The sequence below is a fragment of the Filicampus tigris genome, chromosome 6, assembly GCF_054856515.1.
Source record: "Filicampus tigris isolate MCC_2025a chromosome 6, RoL_Ftig_1.0, whole genome shotgun sequence".
NCBI classification, from domain to species: domain Eukaryota; kingdom Metazoa; phylum Chordata; class Actinopteri; order Syngnathiformes; family Syngnathidae; genus Filicampus; species Filicampus tigris.
This window is the reverse complement of record NC_141222.1, coordinates 18149335-18176468: the sequence shown is the minus strand read 5'-3', so window position 1 is coordinate 18176468 and position 27134 is coordinate 18149335. Positions and strand designations below refer to the sequence as shown.

At 41.1% G+C, this 27134-nt stretch overlaps 3 protein-coding genes and 1 long non-coding RNA gene across 6 annotated transcripts; 1 reads left to right on the top strand and 3 right to left on the bottom strand.

Annotated features, from left to right (window-relative positions):
- Positions 1–219: 219 nt before the first annotated feature.
- trmo (tRNA methyltransferase O) lies at positions 220–5483 on the bottom strand. The gene is made up of 6 exons (XM_086033745.1): positions 5242–5483; positions 3917–4053; positions 3657–3831; positions 2718–2875; positions 1306–1785; positions 220–549 (listed from the first exon to the last, which is right to left on the bottom strand). Exons 1-6 carry the CDS (start codon positions 5328–5330, stop codon positions 314–316), a joined length of 1275 nt encoding a protein of 424 aa, XP_085889871.1. The 5' UTR covers positions 5331–5483; the 3' UTR covers positions 220–313.
- A 972-nt stretch (positions 5484–6455) lies between these two features.
- Positions 6456–9329, bottom strand: hemgn (hemogen). Of its 3 annotated transcripts, none has more exons than XM_086033680.1 (4): positions 8987–9329; positions 8153–8243; positions 6943–7817; positions 6456–6868 (listed from the first exon to the last, which is right to left on the bottom strand). In XM_086033680.1, exons 1-4 carry the CDS (start codon positions 9042–9044, stop codon positions 6831–6833), a joined length of 1062 nt encoding a protein of 353 aa, XP_085889806.1. In that variant the 5' UTR covers positions 9045–9329; the 3' UTR covers positions 6456–6830. The 3 variants fall into 3 exon arrangements, with proteins under 3 accessions (XP_085889806.1, XP_085889807.1, XP_085889809.1); XM_086033681.1 differs by having other exon boundaries at positions 8165–8243; XM_086033683.1 differs by lacking the exon at positions 6456–6868 and having other exon boundaries at positions 6935–7817.
- A 5914-nt stretch (positions 9330–15243) lies between these two features.
- Positions 15244–24574, top strand: anp32b (acidic (leucine-rich) nuclear phosphoprotein 32 family, member B). Its single transcript, XM_086033619.1, has 7 exons — positions 15244–15526; positions 19336–19485; positions 19553–19675; positions 20079–20271; positions 21669–21799; positions 21891–21957; positions 23833–24574. Exons 1-7 carry the CDS (start codon positions 15473–15475, stop codon positions 23913–23915), a joined length of 801 nt encoding a protein of 266 aa, XP_085889745.1. The 5' UTR covers positions 15244–15472; the 3' UTR covers positions 23916–24574.
- On the bottom strand, positions 19288–23123 carry LOC147146066 (uncharacterized). Its single transcript, XR_015087140.1, has 3 exons — positions 23025–23123; positions 20401–20540; positions 19288–20330 (listed from the first exon to the last, which is right to left on the bottom strand). It is a non-coding gene; the product is annotated as an uncharacterized LOC147146066 (long non-coding RNA).
- Positions 24575–27134: the final 2560 nt, after the last annotated feature.

The following is a 27134-nucleotide window of genomic DNA, read 5'->3' as shown; positions in this document are numbered from 1 at the left end:
TTTCCAGCAGTCCTGACACTCATGAGGATGAGGAGTGATGTATGTAAGGATGGATGATTCTTAATATCAGTTTTTCGAACACTACCACATCATTTGTATCAAGACGGGGACAAATGCACAGTCAATCATCGTAGATTTTCATTTTTTAAAATGGATAGTATATGGACCAGTACTTCTTCCACATTAAGAAGAGGTCATCTCTAACAAATTACATTCCCGTGCAGAAACACAAACAAGTTTTTGTTTGTTTTTATTACATTATTTGTCAAGAATGCAATATAAAAGCAAAGTAGCAGCCATACAGGAGCTCTCTCTACATGGAGTCAACGGGGCACTGAATAGGTTGAACCTGCAGCACCTCTGCGAAGCCTGGTCCAAACCAGCAGGTTATGTCTGCAGTGTCCAGGGTGAAGAAGAACAGCTTGTCTTTGCATCGGGTTCTCCTGTAGACTGACCTCGGGTCTGCAGACAGCACCCCTCGGATGGCGGCAGCAGCCTCGTCTGAACCACACAGAAACCTGAACCTGGGACCATCGCTATCAGAGGCACCTGGAACGCATGATAAGTTTGTATTACAACCTTTCTTCTGTTTAATTATCTTATTTACTCTGAAAAACATTTTGAAATCAGTTTCCATCGTGTGGTACTGTTTGGTTCAGCTGACTCTGATTCAGCTGAGCTGATTCAGCTGCTGCTGAATTTTTGCATATCCATTGTCAAACTAACCGGTTGACCGACAATCAAAGTAAATGACTGATAACCAATCAACTAACTCACAGACCAACCGAATGACCAAAGCTGAATGACCAAATGACCGACTGACCAAGGTCATTTTTTGTGCCATCACACCAAAAACATTGAGTCAGCGTTGTGCTGCATAGCTAGAAAGGTAGTGCGTCACTTCAGTCGAAAGGACTGGAGTCCAAGCTGAAAGAGCGTTGCAAAAGGAATGATGCATTCAGAGTAAGAAATTATTCAAAGGGAGACGGGGGGGACTCATCTAAATACTGTAGTAATGTACTAACTGACAGACCAACCAACAAAGTAAGAAACTGATCAATCCACTAACTGATCAACCTAGCCTCATCTCAGTCTTTTGCGCTTGGTTGAGCACCTTAACACAGTAAAAGATCTAACTAACTGAATGAAGGACCCATTAACCAACAATCTAACTAACTCACTGACCATACAACCACCCTTTTGACTGACCAACTAATTAAATTAACTGACCCACCCAGATTGATCCCTTTGGAGACCACTTGGTATAAATGTGTCTGATCTGGTGAACAGGACTCAAATGATTACCTGAGCGGCTGGTGGGAAGGAATTCAGCCAACTGCTTCTGTGCGTGAGGAGTGAAGCGCACCTCCAGGCTGGCGACTGGCGGTTCTCTGATCCATCCAGCGATGGTGCTGTAGGCCTCTTCTGTGTAACACGGCCGCCGCTCCTGCTCATCAGAGTCCTGATGGTCTACGGACCTGCGCTTGCAGTTGGAACTTGGCTGATTGAGGTCCCGTTTTCTCAGGTAGGCCTTCACTTCCTCGAGCATACCGAGAGGGTCCACACGGTTTGGACTATCATCAAATTGACATTCTCCTTCTTCCTTCAACCGAGCTTGTATTGGTTTACTAGGCGACAAAGGGGCGTGATCTGTGTTTGACTGACAAGGCTCCAAGTCTATGGTCTTTCGACTGCAGGGGGAGTCATAGTCAGGGATGTAAGGTTTAATATCCAGCACAGGGGTGCCTGCAATCATGTCAATGTCCGACAGATGTATTGTGTCACCTAGAAATGAAGCAGAGAGAACAAAAGATGACAAAAGATTAACTCGGCTTTGGACCGGCAGTAGAGGCGGCAGGTTAAGATGTGGTTCATTCAGGACCGCGCCCCCAAAACTGAGTGACTTTATCCAAGATGTTAAATGCTCATGTAAAGTGTTTCATACATAACGCTGCAGCTATCGAATATTTTCTAAAGTGGAGTATTCTAGGGATTAGCCCATCAATTCATTCAGTAATTGTGTGAAAATGGTATTTTGTATTATGAAACACAAATAATATTTATGTCCACTTGGTGTCTCCATCCTCATGTTCTACTGCAATAATATGGCTATGTTCATACTGCAGATCAATTTCTATTTTTTTGCCCATATGTGACATTTTTTCATGCAATATAAACAGTACAATTCCATTTTTGCTATCAAATCAAACCCTGGCCTCTTTTGTATGTGGATATAAATCGGATATGTAAACTGCAGTCTGGACGTTAGGTCACACTCACCCAACCTATACTTCATCACAAGGCGTCAAAGGTAACCATTGTTCGAGAAAACAGACGAGGCGAAAAGCCTCATTTTGATTTTGTAATTTGATACTTTTAAATTATACGTGTTATTGAATCAAAGCAAAAACATTGATAACTAATAAATAAAAGATAAATAAGGATTCCATAAAATAAAATAAAAATAAGAGCAGCTGCTTGATTCACATAGGATCCGATTAGTCGACCAACAGCGACTATTGGTGACTAGTCGACTTGCAAAAATTGTTTGTGGCAGCCCTACTGTACAAGAGACCGTGTAAAAAAAAAATGACACTGTATTTCTTTATTCTAGATGTATTTTAGGAAAACATGCAAGAAATTGTTTAAAATGAAAAAAAAAACAAAAACAAAAAAATAAGATAATTTTTTTTTTCACCTTTAATGTTGATACACACCTTCAATTTTGTCCAGCTTTGCAAGAGTCAGGCCCAAAGCGTTGGGCCGGTGCGGACTGCGAGTCGAGTACAGGCCTACCCTCTCGCCGTTCAGCCTAGGGGGCTTCACTTTGGCTTTGTGACTCAAGTGGCCATTTTTGTGGAAGAGAAAGATAACCCTGTAGTGGAAAGACAAAAATCTCATTCAGGTCAGTGAGCATTCAAAGTACAAACTTCACCAGTGCTTCTTCATGTGATGTCATCACAGGAGTGGAAAACGCAGCATCTCTGTTCTGCCTGCTCAGTACCATATGGCGAAAACGGTTGGTTCTGGGATATTTGAATTTGGGTAGTTAAAAGGTTCCCGGAACCAAAAGTAGCCATTGAATCTTTAGCCAAAAATACAGTTCACCTTAAGTAGAAAATTTGGTTCACCTGAAAATATCCTGTAGCCAAATTTTACATAAACTTTAAAGTTATTACTATATCTGTAGCCACATCTCCATAGAAATTAAAAATTAGAAATTAAAAGGTTGACGGAACATCAAGTACAGATTGTGTTATCTGTAGTCATATTTACATCAAATGTTTGGGGAATGGTCCTGGGTACTCTTGGTTCCAGGGGACTAAAAGGTTATAAAAATTCGAAAGTACCATTAAACATTCTACTATCTTAAGACACAGTTCCATCCAAAGTTATGTGCAATTTTGGTTCTGTGTACTTTTAGTTCCAAAATCAATGCCTATATACTACAGTTAAAAAACTTTTACCCTTAAACAGATCAATTTAACTGATATTATTTCCAATACCCTTAAACAGATCAATTTAACTGACATTATTTCCAATGGGGAAAATACTCTCATTTTCAATATGAACAATTCTGAGAGGTTGCAGAAATGTGACTATAAGCATACAAAGTTGGAGCTTCTAAAAAAGCTATGCCAACCCATGTGACCTACCAGATATGAGAAAACTGTTCTAGCCCTAGCAGGGCATGTTCGGGATTATTAAAGACACTGTGCTGCAGTCGCAGTTCCGCCCTCGAGGATCCGCAGACGGTGGGCTGCCTGGGCGTCCCGTTCTTCTCAGAGAAACAGGAATGAATGTAACCAATCGGCAACGTTTGGATTTTTCCTGCAATGGCACAGACAATTGTACATTTGCATTAAAAAACACGTGAAACACTGTTAGTGTTATCGAGATTTTCTGCCATTGTTACCATGCTCTAAAGCTGTCTCAGGTGAAGTAAGTAGAGATGGAGGTTGGCTTTTCTTTGGCTCCCCTGCCTTAGACAGAGCAGACTCAATAGAAAGCATATGTTTGCGATGAGCTCTGGTTGCAGTTTCCAGCATCTGCCTGTTGGTGAAAGGAAAATGAAGAGAACACAGGGTCCTCGGTTTTATTACCAAGTTCAGTTCCAAGGGTGGCAACGTAACTCAAATTTGTCAATCACTAGTCTATCACTAACCTATGCTAACACAGTAGTAAAGTCATAATAACAATAAATACTTTTATTGAAACATTCTAGGTCATAAATATAAAACATTACATAGAAAACAGTAACTGACTGAGACCAATATTTTTAGAATGGATTAGTCTATCGATGAGTCTATTATATTTAATAATCGGATCAAATTGTATTTTGTACGAAAGTGTACAGCAACCAATTATTGTTGTTTATTTGGTATTTCTTAGTGACTAAAAAAACAACAACAACTAAACAACAATTAAGTGTTTCCATATGCCAAATGCCATATGTTGAAAACCTCGGACCTATAGCAATCACGTAAGTAAAATATCAGTACAAAGAATCTTGCTTAAATGATTATCTAATTTCTCTCATGTGATGAGTAGAGTATGTATCTAGCTATCTAAATCACTTAATGGCATGCAAGGTAGGGCCCAAGAGCCACAAATGGGCCGCTATTTTACAGTACCAGTCATTTTCAGACCCTCTTTTACAATATTTGAAAAAATGAAAATAAAAAAATACATATATGAGTCCCTGGGATTGAATGGCTGGACCGTGAAAAGACAAATATGTCTTTGGGATTGAGTAAATTACTAATTTTGCCCGCCACGCAAATTTTTTTCCCTTAACGATTTAGTTGTAGAATAAGTGGTTAGTTTATTTTTAATTTAATAATATATCTTGGAAGATAATCAATTTTACACGTGCTTTTTCCGTCTCGGTACATTTTTACACCAATATTTAACTTTACAGTACAGTATACCAAAAGTGAGCATTACTGTATATTTACAAAGGTTAATATTTGTCACAGACTTCTAGTATTGTAAATCAATACCTCGTACAGGCGAAGTTAATGACTATGCATACTTTGTTTTGAAGTTAACCAAACGTAGCAAAATGATCGGTCCAAAATCAAGAAAAAATATCCACATTTTTACTGTTATTCCAACTACAAAATCTGAAAAGACATTAAATGACATGGCTAGCGCTATAGAAAATGAATGGATGGATGACAAACGGATTGTTTCAAATAATACTAAAAATGCATCTTAATACGTTTCAAAGCAGCCTACCGAAGATTCTTGATTTCTTTTCGCATCACAGACACCTGCTGTTTCAATTTATCAACGTACTCGCCGCAGCAGTCACACAAAGGACTCATTTTTGACAAATAAAATGCACAAAAAAATTATGTTTTCGCTAATTGACTACGTTGCTAATAGCTAGAACACACTGCTTGTCAAACACACTTCCTCTTGAGTTTTTAGTGGCAGCGCAAAATGCAACATGGAACGCTGCTGCCACCCATCAATCAGACGGGAACTGCAGTTCAAGGACGTGTCTTACTTCCACAAGTGATGTATTGTTTATATACAGTAGTTGCATGCTTTGTGATTTTTTTTAGCGTCTTTCACAGTTGTATTTATCGAACTTGTTCGTGTCCCTTAGACATTAACTTAAAGTTTTGCAGTCAAACAGGATATTTTATATAACAGTTAATATCACATTTTTAACCCGTAAAGGGCATGCGTTTTCTGTTCCATTCCCTTATTTTACTGCGTTATCTTTCATTTGACGGTAAAAAAATAAACAAACAAAAAGTTGAGGACAAGTCTTTTTGTCAAGATAATCATGTGTGACTTCCATCCTGGCTCAGCACAATATGGATAAATAAGCGACACTGAACGGCGGTACGGTGGTCGACTGGTTAGCACGTCCGCCTCACAGTTCAGCGGTCGTGGGTTCGATCACGGCTCCGGCCTCCCTGTGTGGAGTTTGCATGTTCCCCCCGTGCCTGCGTGGGTTTTCTCCGGGTACTCCGGTTTCCTCCCACATTCCAAAAACATGCATGGTAAGTTGATTGGACTCTCTAAATTGCCCCTAGGTGTGAATGTGTGCGCGGATGTTTGTTTCTGTGTGCCCTGCAATTGGCTGGCAACCAATTCGGGGTGTCCCCCGCCTACTGCCCGAAGACAGCTGGCTCTGGCACGCCCTGCGACCCTTGTGAGGATAAGCGGTCTAGATAATGGATGGATGGATGAAGCGACACTGAACATAAAATGAGGAAAAGGTTCAGGACACACAATAATATATCACTGCATCGTTTGTTTTAAGAGAGAGTGGTTAACAAATTTTTGCACATGACAAGCATGTTCAAAAAAATAGCCTAGTCTGTAAGGGCTCTTAATCTGTTGAATTTTGGATATTCATGGAATGAGGAGATGAAGATCAGTCTCAACACATTTATTTTTGCCCAGATAACAATGAATAGCGATAACTGCAGACGTGAGCAATATATGTTTTTATTGGGTGAAACAAAACAACATTTAGAGAGCCAACAAAATAATGTCCCATTTACAATGATATTGCTGCTTGAGACACAAACAATTTTAAAAATAGTATGTGACAATGGCGAGAAAGTCATTAGTTTTATTAGGGGGGAGCAATTAATTTGTTGTTTGTTCTGGCACAACATCCTTCACCACATTTTGGACTAAAATAATACTGAAGCAAATAAAAGAACAATAAAACAACCCAGTGGTGGATGGCACCCCCTGTAATGAGTCAGTGTCTGAAGAGTGGTTAAAAAGAATCAGAATCAATTTTCCGGGAGGTAGTCTTGCGGCAGCGAGGACAATGATGGAATTGTGAATATCTTATTTTATTCTGGCTCATTGTTTGACGGGTTTTCACTCACATCTGGAAAATAAAACAGACAACACATTTAGATAAACTGTCTATATATGTATTTCCCCTTAAACAAATTCAATCACCTTCATCAGCTGTTTTGTCCTGAGTTGGAGGGACATCATTTTTCAGGTCATCTGGGCCCAAGACTTCAACGAGGACCAGGTCGAGGTTCTCCCTGTCTTGTGATTCTGTGGTCAGAGTCTCCACCTGATGAGTGGCACAGGCAGGAGCTCCGACTACTTCTGAAACAGGGGCTTGGGATAGAGAGGAAACTAGAACAACATCCGGAGCTGAATATTGCACTGATGCTGTGGAAACGTCTTGCGCAGAAGCCGGAGGGACTGTGGTGAGAGGCGGAACAAGATCTGGAGAAGACAACTGAGCTGAAGCTGGAGCTGGAGCCAAATCTTGAACAGAAGGGAGAAGGACTGCAGCGGGAGGCGGAATAAGATCGAAATCCAGAGCTAAAGCCTGATTTGGAGCGTTGGACAGATCTGGAAGAACTGCGGTGGGAGGCAGAGCAACATCTGGAGGTGACGTTTGATCTGAAACGGTGGCCAGATCTTGAGCCTGAGCTGGAAGAACCGCAGAGGGAGGTTGAAAAACATCTGGAGCGGTGGAAAGATCTTGGCTTGGAGCTGGAGGAACTGTGTTAGGCGGCGGAACAAGAACTGGAGGTGAAACAAGTGCTACGTTGGGACCTGGAGTAAGGACGGGGTTTGGCAACCATGTCGAGACTGGTTCCAGATTCCCGCTGGCCAAAGTGGGTAGAGAGTCTAATGCTGGTATCACCTCCACTGATTGTGGAAGAACCACTATAGCAGGAGCTTCGGGGTCCACAACCTTGCTTTCTTGGGTGGAAGAGCTTTCTGGTGTGGAATCCGTCTTCCTGGGCCTCCCCCTCCTCTTTGTGCCTCTCCTCTGTTCAGCCTTCTGTCTTTTCCCTAGGCTCTCCAATCTGAAAGACCCCCACAATTGGGATTAGTCTCAACAATGGTAGATGATATCGCTTTTTTGATACCTTTGGAAAAGCTAATGGTGTCGCATCAAAAGAGACCACCAGACAGGAGCAACCTTTGGTAGTCGCTCTTGACCCATATTCAGTAGAAGCAGAGCAGTGATAATCTCAAGTGGTGATAATGTTTTCATGGCGCATGTTGTTTGGGAACCACACCCTTTGCAAACTCTGTCTTTACAGTTTTCACTTGTCGAACAATTAAAGGACCCAACCATCCAAAATATATTTCAATTACCGCACTGCACTATACAATGGTTGCTTCTCTACAAATTTACCCCAAAACCCACTGGTAAGTCTCCTTCTCCTCCGCTTCGGCTCTTTTCCTCTTTAGGAGTTCTCTGTCCCTCAATCGGCGACGGATCCCACCTTTCAAAACACACAAACAATGTACATTAAATCCCTTAAGTGTTGACCTGAGCGCATTGTCAAGCCTGAAATTAAATCAGGATATTTGTAGCTATAGGGAAACACTACAATGATCTGTCGAAACATAGTCATCCAGATCACAATCATCATCACAAAACATTTTCATTGATTGCTGAAGATGTTTTACCGTAAAGTTCTTCAGCAACCAGTGAAGAATTCCTGTTGCTTTTGATTTTTCTTGAATTTCTTCTTGGTTTTGAAAGACGGTTCAACTGAAATCACCTTCATTCAAATTTTCAATAAAGCTGAAATTTCTTCAGCGACTATGTAAGAAACTTAAGAGCGCTACTTGTTCTTGGTTGTTGAAGACGCTTCGACTTTAATTCAAAAATAGTGAAGCGGCCTTTTGGGGTAAAAGTGAATCATCTTCACCAACTAAGAAGAAATCCAATAAGAATTGAGGGCAATCAGACTTTTTGTTTGTTGCGTTCTTCTTTGTGTCTTAATCTGCTTTTGGATTAAAGATGAGCTGTTTTTGAGAACCAAGAAGAAGCCTGTTTGACTTTGAGTCTTCTTGGATTTCTTCTAGGTTGGTGAAGCTCTTTTGGAGTGCTGTCAACTCAACTTGCTAGACTATTACAATGGCTGAAACTAAGACACAAAAAGCAATCCAAACAAGTCTCATGCTTCTTCAATTAAAGTTGCTCTTGATTCTCAAATAAAAAGCACGTCTGAATCCATACCTTGGTCTTCTTCATTCTGGCCTTTATATTCAATCTCTTGCTGCAAATTCTCCTCCATGGTAAATCCTCGCTATGAATGAACGGCAGCTCGTTGAAAGGCAGGCGTTCTCAAAAGAAAAAAAGAAAAAGGGAAAGACAAGTCTGTTTTCAACTCCCGCCCAAATATGAAATTATCTGGTTAACCATTACCGCTGTGCTGCTCGAGCTCCGACAGGGCTGGTCTTATCATATTTGTAAAGCCGGAGGAGTTGGCACAGCTCTGACAGAGCTAAGTACACGGAGCAAGTTATGTGCCACCGTGCAGCAGGAAATATCATGCAAGAAAAAAAAGTGCTTGTTTTGTGAGCAGTTAAACAGCATGAAATGTGAGTTGTTGTGCAGGACAGCAGTAACCTTTGGCCAACGTTGGATAATGATTGCTACATTAGCCAATATCAAACGGGTGAGGGTGTGAGTAGCCCTAGTGTAAATTGTCTATGGTTCAAAAAGTATTGCGTAACTTCAATACTTTTGAGCCCAGGAAATCCTTTAGGGTTACTTTTTTTTTTTTAATTCATCTCACTGTTAACAGAAATCTCCACAACACTTATCTCACACCAAGGGAGTCAGCTCAATAGGGGTGTGTTCTCAATCTTCCCACAGCACACTGAGCCCCTCGAGTGTGTGCATGTGTGTGTTTGTATAAGTGTGTGTTTTTAAGAGGGAGGCAGACCAGCAGGGTAAATAACACTTCAAGAGGAAGTCAACCCAAACATATCTTTTCAAGAATATGTTCTATGCACGCTCACATTGACAAAACATTCTGATAAATATTGCGTTTGTGGAATAAGAGTTAATCCACCCGTTTTTTGCCATCTCTGGGGACGGCCATTTAGTCACTTCTGTCGACTGAAAATGACGTCACAACAACTACCCAGGTTTCAGGTAACTACCAATCACGGCTCAGCTTTAGAAAACAGGCGAGATGTGATTGGTCGTTACCTGAGCCCTGAGCAGTTGAGATGTCATTTTCAGTTGACAGAAATGACAAAATGGCCGCCCGCTGAGATGGCTAAAATTGGGTGGATTTTGCTGCTTAACTCATATTCCACAAACTCAATATTAATCAGAATGCCTTGTTTCAATTAGTGGGCCTGCTGGGAACATATTCTTGAAAAAAAATATGTTTGGGTTGATTAATCGCCCAAAGCTACTGTATGTTAGAAGTGAGGATTTTTTTATTTAAGATAAAGTCAACCCCAAAATGTTCTTATAATATGTTCTATGTGCCTCTTCCGTCCACTAGTCAAAACATGGCACTCTGACTAATATTGCGTTTGTGGAATATGAGTTAAGCAGCAAAATTTACCCGTTTATAGCCATGTCAGGGGGCGGCCATTTTGTCACTTGCTGTCAACTGAAAATGACATCACAGTTGCTTAGGGCTCAGGTAACAAACAATCACACATCTGACTGGTGCAAGCAGCACTTTAAAACCATTTCACACACTTGGGTTCATGGCCAAAAACTAATCTCAGGTGATTTTTTTTTTGTCTGGGCCTCAATTGTTAGATTAAAGTGGGGTACACACACCCCAATGATCGGGCAGAATTTGGGCATCCTCTCCATTTTCCAATCAAAGTCACTAAAAGGCTCAATTGTTGGATGTGTGTGAAAGATTTATCCTTCCCACGCTACTCAGAAAATGGTCAAGGACAAAAATTGCAAACGTTATAAATGTTTGCAAAAATGTAGATTTTTTTTTTTTAGGTGCTGAGTTCAGTCAAGCCCTGAAGTTCACGCTGTTGCTGTATGGACAAAAATAAAGAAGCTCCTGGTTGTGTTGACTGTTTGTACTTTATAATGTATCTCCCTAGTCTTTCACCACAATAAAAATACCACGGAGAAGAGTTTGCAATGTGGATACTGTAAGAATAATAATGTACATCATGATTCATGTGTTAGATTTTTATTATTAGGCTTGTTGTTAGCTTTATTAGCTTGTGGGTTTATGTCATGTCATGTCATCTTCCAAACCGCTTATCCTATATAGGGTCGCGGGGAGTTGCTGGAGCCTATCCCAGCCATCAATGGGCGAAGGCTTGTGGGTTTAGCCTTAGCTTTTTCTAGACCCAACTTGCTTGGTGTGCTTTGCTTCCACATATGTATGATAATGGCTCACACACACACACATAGACAAAACAAGTTCAGATTGTTCCAGCTGCTTTCATTCCCCTTTCCCTTAGAGCTGGAACACCTTTGTAATCAGGGACTCCGAAGAAAATAAAAAGAGAGGAGGCGCAGGAGCCGGGCAGAGGGTTTTAGGAACTGTTGCGGTAGTTCCCTTCGCTCTCCTTGCGCAAGTAAAATGACAATATTGTGTTGAGTGTCTTCTATCCTCCTTTGTGCATTGTTTACTAATGTCTCACTTGGTATGAACCTGACAGATACCAAATAAGATAACAGCAAGCCTAGCTGCATCTTTTTGTTTCTTTCTCTTTTTTTTTTTGTATTTCCGAAAGTTTTGGAAGCCCTGTGTCACAATATGCTTCCTCTCAAAGGTCACTCTTGGCACTACAACAGACATTTCGGTGAAGAGAGGGTTAGGGGACAAAATAATACAGTCGATATTCAGTTGATGTTGTATCATTATATGATAAGATAATATAAATGATGTTTTTGCATATTGGAAGTATTTACCACCTTTGACAAAATTAAAGCTTTGCGTGTTGCAAGTAGCCACGCGTTTTCAAGTGAAGTATAACCAAACTTTAGAGTAGGAGCGTAAATAGCCGAAGACAAAATTAGTGTTGCGTGGCTTCGGGGCATTACACGTAGATATACAGGCTGTCATGTTAGCTCTGTGTGCTGTACTGTAGATAAAATGAATAAAAAAGAAATACAAGATTGCTTCTCCTATCCTGACACATTGTATATTCAAATAAAATGATCAACTGAATAATATGACCTTAGACAACCACAATTATGCCATTCTTAATATTCAATCAAATACAAAACAAAAATTCCAAAATAATTTAACTAAAAACTTAAAAGTATATATTTTTTTCATGAATCTCATTGGGTGGGCAGTCTGTCAATCTGGGTGGGCCTGTGCACACCCAGGACGACCCATGATTCCGCCCCTGGATCGAACCCGACTATACGGAACAGCTAGCCCAGCCAGTAACGGCCGGCCTGACCCAACCAAAGTGTAACAACTCGGATCACTCCATTTTGCACGTCCACAAAGAACGAATCTAACTATGTGAATTGCAGCATGTTGGCTCAAGCAGACGGTTCTTTGCCGGTGCAGCTAGCGACGGAACCTCCCTGCTAGGTGCAAGCATATTACTAAACAGAGGCAAATAACTACAGAATTCTCTCAGTAGTGGCAAGGGAAATTTGCATACAGCTGGCCAAAACTTCAGGGCCTTCTGTCCTACACCGTGCAGGAAAGAATGATGATAACATTAGGGCCACTGTGTCATTTTTGCCGGTCTTTTTTTTTTTTTTTTTAAATAGTTGCTATAGGTCCGAAAAATTGCGAAAATGGTACTAATTGGTAACACTGCAGATACAAGTCGTAGCTCTTGCTCACTACCTCTCTTGTACTGGCATCATGTGTATACATGAAATAAAAACAGAACTTTCAAAATAAAAGCAACATATATTTTACGTTTTACTTTAACTTCATGGTCACTGTGAGGGCCAGTCAGAGACTGTGGGAAGACTGGATATGGCCCTTGGGCCATACTTTGCCCAGGTCTGTGCGAGAAGGTTATATTGTACGGAAGATGTGTGTATGACACTCTGCGATATCAAGTATATCATCATTACAGGTCACACAGATGTAATCACTCGTTAACGAAGTAAGAGGAATCAGTAAGCGGAATCGTCAGGCAAACAAACAAAAGATTCTGAGAAAACAAATTAGGGAGAACCAGTTCTCAAAAAGAACCAGTTTTCATTTCCCATCATGTTTGAGTCCCAGAAAGGAAACCAATGTCTATTTGCGCTTATAGGAAGCTACAAAAGCCGGGTTTTCAAGTACAATCCTGTCAATATGCTTTGATGCTATCCAGCAAATGAGTGGACTTCCTCGAAAAGTATGCATACGTTTCTTCAGGTGCACGAATGATGACTGTACATGTGCAGCAAAAAAATAAAATAAAATAAAAAAATAAAAAAAAAAGCTTCTCAATGCAGCCTTGAGGAATCACAACAGTGCCATCTTCTGGTACTTTCTCCTAAGTACCAAAACACTGTTAAGGTACAAATTCAAAAGATTAATAGGACACATAACACATTTCATATTAATGAACGTTTGGAAATGTGGCTTTTTTATTTTATGTTACATTTAAACTACCATTGTTGATGAAAACAATGAATTGCATTTTTTCATTACCTGTGAATGAGGAAGAATTGACAATGTAGAATGTGAGATTTTAAAAAGGAAAAAAAAGATTGAATTACAGGAAATGTACACATTTGTAGAATTACTCCTTTAATTAGGGACATTTTCTGGTGTAAATTGTTGCATTCTTCAAGAAGTAGGAATTTTCAAGTTAGAAAATGTTAGGTTGGTACAGAAATTTGAATTTTAGCCTTTCTCCATGAATTCTTTTTTTGTTAACTATGTGGAAAGTGGACATTTGCGGCATATGAAAAATAGGAATTGGTACACTGAATGAACTTAATATTTTGAAGTTAAAATGCTGAGAAATTTGGGCGTTTTGGAATATAAAAGGGTAGCACTGATGTTTTGAATATGTTGAGGTCAGGTTTGTATCAGATGAGAAAATGTAAATTTGAGGATTTTTATTAAAAACGTCTTCATTTGAATATTCTAACCCTAACCCTTTTTTGTGGAAGGAAAAGTGGAAATTCTTGGAACATGAAGGACAGTAGCTTAGGTGTGTGAATGAAATGAAATTAAATTCAGAATGGTCAGAATAAAAGTCAGAATGGTTTGAATCAATTGGGAAATATGGACGTTTCGGAATGTCAGAAAAGCAGAAATTTGGGCAACGTGGAAAAATGGCAGCATGCATGTTGATGTTGTTATACTCTAAATGAGCCATGGATTTTGACATTGTAATGGCTTGAATTGGTTGAAAAATACGGATATTTTGGAAAAGGTGTCACCAATATGGTGCCTAGGGGTCCAAGGGCCACGTGAGTAGCCTGCGGGCCTGTTGTATGAATAGCTCACCAGTGACAGGTCGATTTTTTTGTTTGTTTGTTACACAGTTTTAAAAAAACTCCACTTGCCAGTAAATTGCATAAAATCCTGCTTTTTAAATCACACTTGCATTGATGTATATCTTATAACGATTTATTTTTAAGGGAAAAAACGGTATAGTTCAAAGGTCGGCATTTTTAGCATATAACAATCGTTGCGTTGAAGTAGAAGAGCTAGCGGGCAAAATAACAGGGATGAAATCCTTTACCCGCAAATAATTGGAGCTAATTTGTCAATTAAGAAGTGCGTATTAAACTGGTAGCCCTTCAGATTAATCAATACCCAAGAAGTAGCTTTCATTTTCCAAAAGACCGGTGACCCCTGTTTTGAATGTCAGAAAAGTGGAATTATGGGAAAAGAAGAAATTTGTGGAAAGCAGAAAAATTGGAGCATAGTTGTTCTGAATGAGCTTAACCTTTTGAAGTCTGAATGTTTTGAACGACGAGATAAATTAAACGTGATGGTTTTTTTTAGAACAACTCCATTCACGTGAACGCTCTTCAGCATTCACACTATAGTAGTAATATAGGATTCTGATGCAGAATGACATGCATTGCACGCTCTTAACTGTCACGCAACTACCTTGTGGACTTTTTGGAAATTTTAGGGAGCTGATGCTTCAGGAAGGTGGGAGGGGTTTAGTGTAGCGGTGGACCCTGGATACCTTTCATATACAGTACAACGCTCTCTTTAATGCACCCCTCCCGCTAGCCCCCCCGGCCCCCCTTCCTCCCCAAAAAGTGCACTCACTAAAAAAAAGAGCTGGCAGCAAGATTAAACCAATATATCGTTTATTGATCAAAAGTCACAATAATTACAGGAATAATCAAAGCAGGTTTGACTATTTAAAAGTAAAACAAAATGTAGAGTTTTTCTTTTTTTTACCAGGTGATCGTATGAAATATTTTAAACGTTAACTAACTAGGTAACTTGTTTTAACTTAAATGCAGCAACACTCAGCAGACAGCACAACAGTGTTGTTTTTAAAGCTTTGCCGTTTCCCCTTTAGGAGGCGCTGGGCTGGGCGTTTCTGGTGGCAGGTGGCGCTGTTGAGCATTATATTTTGTTTCAGTCCGGTTTCCCTCCATGGTTTCTCCTCTCCGACTAACTTAGCGTCGGCTCAGTTCATTATACACGGCTACCCCCCACCCCCCTATATTCTCCCTCCGCCGTTAGGGCATCTCTCTACGTTTTGGACTGAAGGACCCTCTTAAGGAAAAACAAAAAAAGCCCCGGCGAGAAAAGTTTCACCTCCGGCGGGCACCATGTTGATGGAAAACAGGATCCACTTGGAGCTAAGAAACAAGACACCGTCTGAAGTGAGTCGTGCTTTTTTTCTGAAAAGCAAAGCCCTTTAGTTTTCTCCGGAGCTAGCCGCGTTAGCTTAGCTTGGTACTTTTTCTCCCCTGAAATTTGCTTCCGAGTACGGTCAACGTAACAGACGTCGCACGGTTCTCTTGTCGATCGAAGCGGAGCCTCTAGCCGGGGGATGAAGGGGGGACGCGGCGTTCGCTCGCTACTTTGAGACGGCAATTCCTCCGGTCGCTTCGGCGTTATTGCGGCGCTTTAACCGTTTCACAGCCGCCACCCTCCTCGTGTGTTCAGCAGTGCAGCTCCAAAGCCGCCCTGGTCCCGACCCGACCACGAGTACGCTCTTTCGGGGGATATTTGAGGGAAATGTAGTGCACCATGCTCGCTGCATTTCGGTGCTCTCGCAATGGGGCTCTCTACCGACTTGGGTAGCCATGTTTGCTGCTACTTAGCATGGTGTTTAACCCCTGAACGGGGGCGCTCGTTTTAACAAAAAATACATTCAACTGTTCAGATTTAGGAACTGATAACGCGAATTGAGCGAAAGTGCTAGAAACGTATTTTTTTCAACATTAAAAAACAGCCATTTCCGCTCGGAGTCACGTCATTATAACTAGGTTAGCGCTAATAGCCACACTCGGTATGAATAACAAAAAAGCAGATATTTTGCTCCACGCAAAACAAGCATGTTATACATAAAATATACATATTGAAATCGTTCTATCTTAGCGTGATTCATATACAATAACCAACTCAAGCACATTTCCGTATTCGGCGTGTTGAGATGTTAAGTTGAAAAGGGAGTGTTGCAAAACTCGGAAATAAGTCACCGCGCATATATATGATGACTTATTGTCGATATTCCATATTTTGTGAACGTGTATGATGTTAACAGTGTGATTTAATGGCCATAAGCCGCGTGTGGCTCATTTTAAACGGCAGCCTCCCAACTTGCAGTCTTCCCGCCATATTAGCCCATCCGCCATAGTGGTGGCAGCCCTACAAAAATGCATGGCGTCATTAAATCCTCGATACAATCCAACGGACATTCCAAGCGACTATACACGCCACCGTTGTAACATTCTACATGTTAACTTCGGGATAATGTGTTTTAGCCCGGTGGCTTTATTAACCCGAAAGTAGAGCCTTCCTTCGGGTTGACTTGATACGAGTTTAGACACCTAGTGGCGGGCGCCATGCGTGGGCAGACAAAAACTCGACGCCCGCTGTTTGTCCTCGGGACTGTAAAACGACAGCGAAATGTGTTTTTTAAAAGCAACCGTGTTAACACGTCGGCCGCCACAATGTCTCTTTAACAACGCGTGTCGCTTAAAAAACAGGCTCGGAGCGGCATACTGTTTCTCCGTAGGTCGCCATGTTGCCATTCTGTCGTCTTTGAAGGTCTGGAAGAAAGGGACAGTCTCCATCTTTGATTTTTTTTAGGGGGGGACTAAATTTCCGTTCGCAGTATTTCCCCCCTTCGCCACACTTTTACTACAAAACATCGTGAAAGCAAAAAGACGTGCGTTCGTTCGACGACGACGAGGAATATTCCGTTTTCTCCACCGAGCGCAAACAAAACGAAAAGTGTACACTAAAAAGGGTGTATTCGCAATCCTGCCCGTTGCTGCGGCGTGGGCTAATGGCGGCCGCGCACACTTCTCGTCTACTGCACGGCGGCGTTTAAAAGGGGCAATGGCTGCTAGCTGCTAGCTTGTAGCTTAGCTGACTTTAAAAAAAAATCATTGCATTTGTCACTGGCTATGCGAACACGCCACCCGGGGCACACACGGCCCGATCGACAATTACATGTATCGGCGGTGGACGTAACTAGTGAGGGGAGTGTGTTTTAAAAAACCGAGATAGCCTCCATTTTTGTGTGTTTAACGCGGAGAATTCCTAACTTTTTGCTGTCTTGCAAATACGTTTGTTGACCAGCACAAGCAGTGTTAAGTTTTTACTTTAGCCGAACCAATTCCAGCTTCACACTTGCGCCTCCATTCTTTATAACCAAGGATTTATAAGTACACTACTTATCGTTTATGTCATATTTTATGTTTAAGGCTATTGTTGGTGACCATTTTTTTACGGGTTGGTTGTCATGTGAAATGTGTAGTACGTTTAAATTGCATTTAGATGATCGTGGAGCTGACTCGAGCAGTAAGAAGGTGGTATATAACGTGTAAAGTTCCTACATTTTCAGCAAGTTCACAACACTGATAAAGTCCCTAAAATTTCATGATGATTTGATTGTTCTACCAGCCAAGACTCCCTAAATTTTGAGAATGTATGCAACTCCTATGAGTCGCTGAAGTCTCAAAAAGTATACGACTCTGAAAGAGTAGTTAACGTTTCAGAAAGTACGACTCCTAAAACATACCTACACTTTCAGAAAGTAAGGACTCCTACAGAGTGCCCAAAATCTCAGGTCCCTGACATTTAAGAAAGTATACAACAACCGAGTCCCAAATATTCAGAAATTGAATGACTTGGAACGAGTCCCAAACATTTCAGAAGGCACATGATTACTGGAGAATTGTTTTTTATTTTTTTATTTAGAATATTTTTGGCTTTCGACCTAACTTGAGACTGACACTGTTGTATTATTTTCTGTTGGTATATTGTATATGTGTTAGTATCATTTTGTTTTTTAATTGACTGTTTTCATAGTCTTTGATGTTATATTCTTATTTTATGTAATATATAAAGTGCTTTGTTACGGATGCAGATGTTGTGAAATGCAATGTATAAATAAAGTTGTATTGTATTGTAAAGTGTCCCTAAAATTTGAGAATGTATGTGATTCTGACAAAGTCCCTTCAGTTTCAGAAAGTATACAATCCCTTAAATTTAATGAGTACATGAGACTTACGGAGTCCCCAAAGCAGGGGTGTCCAAACCTTTTGCAAAAAGGGCCAGATTTGAATTTAAATTTCAAGATTCTTAAACCTGTTTTTTGGTCCATTTGAAGCATAACATATCAGTGGCAAGTAAATGTTCACTGAACTTTTACATTTAAAACAGCAAAATAAGTAAAAGTATTCACCCATGCAAATTACATTCCAAACATCAATAACAACTTGCAATTAAATGTTCTCAACATTTAAATTCTATGACAGGGAAATGTGTAAAATATACATATATATATCACCAGTACAAGACAGGGTCAATTCCAAACATGGCATAATGTTCAAAATAAATGTTCAGTTAACTTTTAGATTTAAAACAGGTCTCCTTGCAAATGAGGCAGACACAGTTGTTGCGTATTTCAGTGAAAATCAGTCCTATTTCCACCTTTCCTTTAAATTGTCAGCCCTCGCTTGTCAACTTCCCCTTTTTTATTAATTGTCGCCATTTTAGAAAACTGTCCGGAAAGGGTCACACTGGGTTTGGGAGTTGGACAAAGTGCTGCTCCCGTCTTGTGTGTAAATGGAAAATTGCATTTAGAGTGTCTTTTATACGCTTGTCTACGGAGCTACGGACCAGACGTTATTAATTTTATAACAGAGGGTGCGGGCCGGATAAATGTGACCGCGGGCCGCATTTGGTCCCCAGGCCGGACTTTGGATGTGGATGCCCTAAAATCTCAGAGAGTATACAACTTCTATGGAGTCCTTAACATTTCCAAAGATATGCAACCCTTTGAGTCCCTAAAATATCAAAGCATAAATGTGTGTGAAGGCCAGAGCCTTCCTATACAACTCCTTTTATGTCAGAGCTGTGTTAATATTAACTTATGGACACCTTTGAGTAAAAACAATCTCTGTTTTGGGGTATTTATTTAACAATAATCGTTGTCTTGTTTTCCACACTTTAGGTACGAGAACTCGTCCTCGACAACTGCCGGACGGCCGACGGAAATACTGAAGGCCTCACGGTTGAGTTTGTCAACCTGGTTTTCCTCAGTTTGATAGATGTCGGCTTATCATCCATCTCCAACATACCCAGACTAGAAAAACTCAAAAAGGTAAGGCGGCCGGGCACTCGCTTTATGCTAAGAAGCCGCAGGGGACTTAGCATCTCTTCTCTCTCAGCTGGAGTTGAGCGACAACAAAATCAGCGGCGGCCTGGAGGTCTTAGCGCAGAAACTCCCCAACCTCACACATCTAAGTCTGAGCGGCAACAAATTGAAAGAGATCAGCACGTTGGAACCACTGGTATGGCCATTTTTTTTTTAATTTATTTTTTTTAAATCAACATGTTTTACTCATATCATGTGGATGCGGAACCCCTAAAGTCCAACACTATCTGTTGAGCTGGTTGACTGTTTGAATTCTTCTAATGGGAAGGAATGGAAAACTATTTTTCAACATCAGACTGTTTCTGTCATAAAACCTTTAAATTGATAGGCATTTTACAGAGATGTTTTCTTAGCCCAAAAATAGTCTCTGCTGGAGTCTAGCCCAGGTGACCCGGGCTAAAAAGTGGAAGCCTGAAAAAAAACCTAGCCCAGTGCAAACGCTTCATTTTTAGTCAATCGGTTCCTGTTCACACAAAATCGGAGGCTATTTTTGTATGTTTTGTATTGAAGCTAACCGACGGTCTTTCTTGAACTCATAGAAAAAGCTGAAGCACCTGAAAAGTTTGGACCTGTTCAACTGCGAAGTGACCTACATGAGCGACTACAAGGATAGCGTGTTCAAACTGCTGCCTCAGCTCACCTACCTGGACGGCTTTGACTGCGAGGACAAGGAGGCCTCCGACTCGGACGTAGAGGTGGACGGAGACGGCGTGGACGACGACGACGACGAAGGTAGGCGGGAAGCGGCCGAGGGCCTGAAGCTGATGAAGTGGTTGTCGTCTACAATAGACCTTTTCATAATGTTTGTTGAACATTAGGGGCCGGGGTACCTTGACAAATGGTTCGTTCGATGCAATTTACCTTAGATAACATCTCGACTGTGGCGGCAGAAAAGAAGGCTAAAATCATCATTGAAGCCATTTAACCTTCTCAATTGCTTTGCCTTGTTCAAATGTACGGCCAGGCTTTGTTCACTCGGAGAATGCTTCAGCTTTTACCACCTGGAAGTACATGTGACGAATGGTTGTGTTATATTGTTGTTTTGTATCTTTAGTCCATTTAAACAAATGTCAACATCGGCTGATATGAAATCTATTGATAATATGAATTCATTTTTAAAGGGGAAGTCAAGACAAACATTTTTATTTTCAAGAATATGTTCTATACAAGCCCACTAGTTGAAACGGGGCATTCTGATAAGTATTGCGTTTGTGCAATAAGGGTTAATCCACTTGTTTTTAGCCATTTCTGCGGACGGCCATTTTGTCTTCTGTCGACTAAAAAATGACATCACAACTGCTCACAAGGACCAATCACGGCTCGGATTCAGAAAACAGGTCAGCCGTGATTGGCCGTTGTGAGCAGTTGTGATGTCATTTTTTTAGTCGACAGAAGACAAAATGGCCGCCCCCAGAGATGGCTAAAAGCGAGTGCATTTTGCTGCTTAATTTATATTCCACAAACTCAAAATTAGTCAGAATGCCGTGTTTCGACTAGGGCCTGCTAGGAACATATTCTTGAAAAAAAATTGCTTAGGTTGACTTAAATTTTTATCAATAATTAGGGCTGTCAACGTTAAAGTGTTAAGTATGGGGATTAATTTAAATGTTATAACGCATTGAAAAAAAAGTAACTCTGTTTTATGTACTTCCTGTGGCAGCTTCCCTCTGCCCACTTTACAGCCAAACTTAGAGAGTCACTGTCGCAAAGACAGACTTTAACATAGTTTTACTTTAAAAAAAACTTGCTCGACGGCTCTTTAGAGAAATCCAAAATAATTTGCGCACTTTGCAAAGCCAAATTCAAATACCATATTAGTTGTATTTTACAGGAAAATAATTGTAATCAAGGATCAAAGAAAGCTATTACAACAGTGTTTTAAAAAAAGTATACTTTCAATTTTTTTTCCATATTAATTCCAAGATTTTTGTGAAGTAAATATCGGTTCCCAGCTTTGTAAAAAAAACTTGTAGTTGAAAAATACGATTAATCGCAATTAATTATGAAAAATTTTGCGATTAATTAGTTAAAAAATTGTAATCGTTTATTAATAATATATAACTATCGAACATCCCCTAACAGGTGTGTACGCAATGACCACGAAATGCGTTGTACCTTTTGTCCCCCAGAGGGCGAGGGAGAGGATGAGGAAGATGAGGACGGAGAGGACGATGACATTGATGAGGAAGACGAGGACGAAGAAGACGAGGAGGAGGTTGAGGGAGAAGAGGATGATGAGGAGGTCAGCGGAGAAGACGAGGTAAAGACAAAAAAAACATCACGGTGCCATGATGATGATGAATCTCAGGTTTTATGAAGACTGAACGGAGAAAAAAAATGCTCCCTGCTAGGAGGAAGACTACGGACTGTACGGGGAAGTAGATGATGAAGAGGAAGATGAGGAAGAAGACGATGAAGGTATGAAACATGAGGAATTGACAATCCGATGGAAAGGGCATGTTTTCAGGGGGAAGAAAATCAACTCTCGATACTATGAAATTTCGACAATCTTAATGTTATGAGAATATGTCTGGGAATAAAATGTTAGCGTTACGATAAAATGGATGTCATGAGAATGTCAAAAGGTTACCGGGGGAAATGGTTTGAGAGTAATGTCAAGGTGGAATGCTACAAGAATAATGTTGGAATGTTACAGGAAAAAAGTGGTATTGGAATGTATCGAGAAGAAAGTCTTCCAAAGAAAAAAGCGGCAATATTGAGTCGTGCAGTAGTTGTGCAAATGAATTTCATGGCGAAAAAAGTCTGTTACAAGAAAACAGGTGCAATAGAGAAGAAGAGAAAAAGGTTGAAATTTGAAGTTTTGAGATAAAGATCAAGTTTTGACAATACAGTAATCCCTCGTTTATCGCGGTTAGTGGGGGACCAGAACCCCCCCGCGATAGTTGGAAAACCGGCAAAGTAGAGGCTGATTTATTGTTATTGCCGATGCGAACCCCCGGCATGGTTCCCACCCTTCTAAATACTTGTTACGTAACAAATTTAACTTGAAAAATGCAAATTGAAGAATAAATACCAAGCTGCAGGCTGTGAGAGGAACGTGAGCTACAACCCCGGCAGCAAACGATTCCGACGGAACATTAGCTAATAACTACGTCAAAGTTTGAATTTTTATCCTAAAATTGGCTTACCTTAACTAGAATGGCGTGGTGCAATTTATCCAAAGGTACAATTAACATGGCGTTAATGCGAGTTGAGTTGCGTAGCTTTTTTTTTTTACCTATACTGGCAACGTATAGTTAAAGGCAAAGTAATTAAAAGCTTTTCCACTAGATGGCATAAGTTACCATTAACCGGTGTCTCCACTTGTTACCGTTCATACCACAGAATAATAGCCAAGTGTCCAACAAGTGTACACACTAAATCAACATGTGTCCAAATTAGAGATAAGATCTTCAATATTTCAGGATTGGGACCGAGCGAATACGAGAAATGTTTGTAACTGCTCATAGATGCCGCTGTCTTACTTTGTTCAACCTTGGCGACGTCAGTCTTGCACTTAAGGCTCTGGCGTTTGGGCCGCAGGTCGTACTCGTCATCATCACGCTGCTCATTGCTTGATGGCTTGAAACAGACAAAAATGTGGGGGGGAAAAAGTTGAACGGCTGCAGAGCGTTGAGGTCACGCTTTTACACTCCCGGATAATCTTTTCCGACGCCAGTTCTGGAGCTTTTCTATCACACCTCGTATATTTTTGGGCACAGTCTGTTTCTTGGTTTAGTAAAAGTTGTTAAACACTGTTTCAAAATGAGAGGTGTGGTACACGTTGTTATACTTAATGAAAACGAAACAATTAAAAATAAAATGGGGGAGAAAAAAAACGCAATTTTTGCTAATCAAGCAAAATAAAAATGAGAGCTTTTCAAAAAATGATAACTAACTGAAACATTTTACGTTTATACATTTAATTACGGTGAAATTGCCCTTTGCTTTCACCTTTGTCAACTCAATTCACACATATGCTTTTGGGCTTTATTTTGATTGTATGTATTTGGATTTTACTGTTTGGCCGCTCCAGAAGAAAGAAAAGTAACTCGGGAATTGTAGTTGACTTTTGTTTTTAAGCTTGCACTTTCACAAATACACCGTATACAAAAAGACTACTGAAACTACTGGTAAAACTAAAACATAAAAACAAATTAAAAGTAACTGAATTAAAAAAAAAAAATTAAAAAGTCAAAATGAAGTAAAAAATCCTAATCTATGATAACATGGTGCGGTAATATAAGAAGCAGCGTTAATGCTGATGCGTTTTGTCCTCCTCTCCCCTTTCAGATGCAGTAACCGGCAAAGGTGAGAAGAGAAAGCGGGACCCCGAAGATGAAGACGAGGATGAGGACGACGAAGAGGACGACTAGAAAGCAAGAGGAGCGCATTTAGCGACTCCCTCCCCCCTATCCTACCAACCCGAACGTCCGACCTCCTCCGACTTGCAATCCCCCACCCCCCCTTTGTCCCCCCGCTTCCCTTAGCCCAGTTCCGAGCTCTTTTTGGGCCAAGACTATACTGGATGGGTGGCTCGTGTGGACCAACCGCCACCAACACCCCCCCACCAAACAACTTTTTTTACCTACCTACCACCCCCCTTCCTCTCCTCCATGGAAGTGAGAGCCACCCCAGCCCCACGCCCCTCAAAACAACCCCGGGGTTCTCAGGCAGCCTGCCACTCAGCATTCCACAATTTCACTGTCAATCCCGCATTATGTATCCCGTGTGAGGACTTTGGGACTGGTCTAGTTTTTGGGTCTGTGCTTTTAATATTTTGTTGACTGAATTTTTTTTGTTTGTTTTGGGGTTTATTATTTTCTTTCTGTTTGTGTTGTTTCCTTTCACCCCCCCCCACCGCCCTCACCCACCAACACCCCAATAAAATTATTGCTATAGCAGCTGTGCAACCAGTGAGCCATGCCGTTTTTGTTTTTTGGCGTGGCCACCTGTTGCACATGTCATGGTTGTAGCGACATTTTTACTTTCTGTATGACAAGAAAACAACTTTGTAAATAAAATGTTAACATTTTGTGCTTTGCTGGTGTCGTAAGTGTATTACGTAGGAACCAAATGGTGTGGATTTTTTTTTTTCTTGAGTTCATTCTCATAATTATGCAAGAATTAAATAGTAATCATATATGAAATCAATATTTTAGGAGAATAGTCATGAATTTTACAATTCACTTGTCAAAATTCTATTTTCATTCTTGAAATATTTATTCTCAGAATTTTATATTTCTACATATAAATATTTTTCACACTTTAAAAGACGGTTCAAATGTTTCTTTTTTGAAAGAGCATTATGACAGAAACCCTTTCCATTACATTACATTATACTTTTGTTATGAAATGTGTGTCTCAATGATTTAGCGTCAATGTTAACAGACCCGATGTTCTCTTGCTTGGGGCGGAATAAAAATCAGACGTTTTCCGTGCAAAAGCGGCGACCAAGACGAAACTGGTGTGACGGAGAACATTTCTGAGTATCACAGGTGAGAACTCAAAATAGAGACTGAACTCTAATTTTAGTCAAAATTTTTACTTTACCGTAAAAATAAGTAATATAAACAAGTAAAAAAATGTGCAATTTTAAAAGAATAATTCAAAGAAAAAAGATCAATATTGCAGCTACAATATTTCACTAGAATTTATTTTTAATTTACTAGGAAAAATGCTGAATACTAACGAGTAAGAATTTTACACGATGGGAATTGACTCAAATTTCCAACCAGAAAAAAACTCCGGAAAAGTCAGAACATTATGAAAATAAACTCTTAAATTTTATAAGAAAACCTTGCATTATTGCAAGAATAACCTGTTTTTGATTTTTTTTAAATTATACAACGAATAAAATGCATAACACTTCAAAAAGGCATTTTGTTCGACGAATGTGCCAGTTTATTCCCGCTCAAATGAAAAATCAACGTAAAGTGATGCTCATGTCTGCTCTTAAATAATTTTTTTTTACAGTGACTCAACGTCAGTTACAGAACCACGCCATCTTTTGATGTCACACCCAAACACATTGAGCCTGAGTTTACATTTACACAGTTACAGACTATATAAATTTCTGCATGGAGAACACCATACCCACCAGGACAGTAAGGTGTTTCTCCAACAACAAACCCTGGATCACACCAGACATAAAAGCTCTCCTGAAGGAGAAGAGGAGGGCTTTTGCGTCAGGCAACATAGAGGAGCGTAGGACTGTGCAGCGCCAGCTGAGGAGGAGGATCAGAGAGGGGAAAAGGTCCTACAGGAAGAGGATGGAGGAGCAGCTGCTGCAGAATAACGCCAGGGGAGTCTGGAGGGGCCTGAAGACCATCTCAGGCCACGGACAACCCAAGACCCGGACTGGGGGGGACCTGCAGTGGGCAAATGAGCTAAATCTCTTTTTCAATAGGTTCGATCAGATGCCTGCCTCCACTCCGTCTCTCCTGCTGCAGTCTCCACCTACTCCTCCTGCTGGGCGTGTCACCCCCTCCCCTCTTTTCTCCACAGTCTCCAGCTCCCAGCTACACCAGATAGCCACCACTCCTTCCTGTCCAGCCTTGGCCTTCACAACATCTCAGGTGAGGAACCAGCTGAAGAAGATGAAGGCGAGGAAGGCAGCGGGTCCAGATGGCATCAGCCCCCAGCTCCTCAAATCCTGCGCAGACCAGCTGTGTGGAATTGTCCAGCACATGTTCAACCTGAGCCTGAAGCTGGGCAGGGTCCCCCAGCTATGGAAAACATCCTGCTTGGTCCCGGTGCCAAAGACCCCCCACCCGAAGGAGCTCAACAGCTTCAGACCGGTGGCGCTGACGTCTCACCTGATGAAGACCCTGGAGAGACTGGTCCTTGTCCACCTGCGCCCCCTGGTGAGCTCCTCAATGGACCCACTCCAGTTCGCATACCAGCCTGGCATCAGTGTGGATGATGCCATCATCTACCTCCTCCACACTTCACTCTCCCACCTGGAGAAGGCGGGGAGCACTGTGAGGATCATGTTCTTTGATTTCTCCAGTGCTTTCAACACCATCCAGCCCACCCTACTGGGAGACAAGCTGGAGCGGGCGGGGGTGGCGCACCACCTCACCACATGGATCCAGGACTACCTCACAAACCGGCCACAGTATGTGAGGACACAGGACTGTGTGTCTGACGTGCTCCTCTGCAGCACGGGGGCCCCACAGGGAACTGTCTTGGCTCCCTTCCTGTTCACCCTCTACACCTCGGACTTCAACTACAACACCCCTACCTGTCACCTGCAGAAGTTCTCTGACGACTCTGCGATTGTCGGCCTCATCACAGGCGGAGATGATCGGGAGTACAGAGAACTTACTCAGGGTTTTGTGGACTGGTGCCAGCAGAACCGCCTCCTGATCAATGCGGGGAAATCCAAAGAAATGGTGGTGGATTTCGGTAGGCGCCAGCACTCTTCACCTGCACCAGTGAACATCCGGGGAACAGATGTTGAGAGAGTCTCAACTTACAAGTACCTGGGTGTTCATCTGAACAATAAACTGGACTGGTGCGACAACACAGACGCCCTCTATAGGAAGAGTCAGAGCAGACTCTTCCTCCTCAGGAGACTGAGGTCTTTTGGG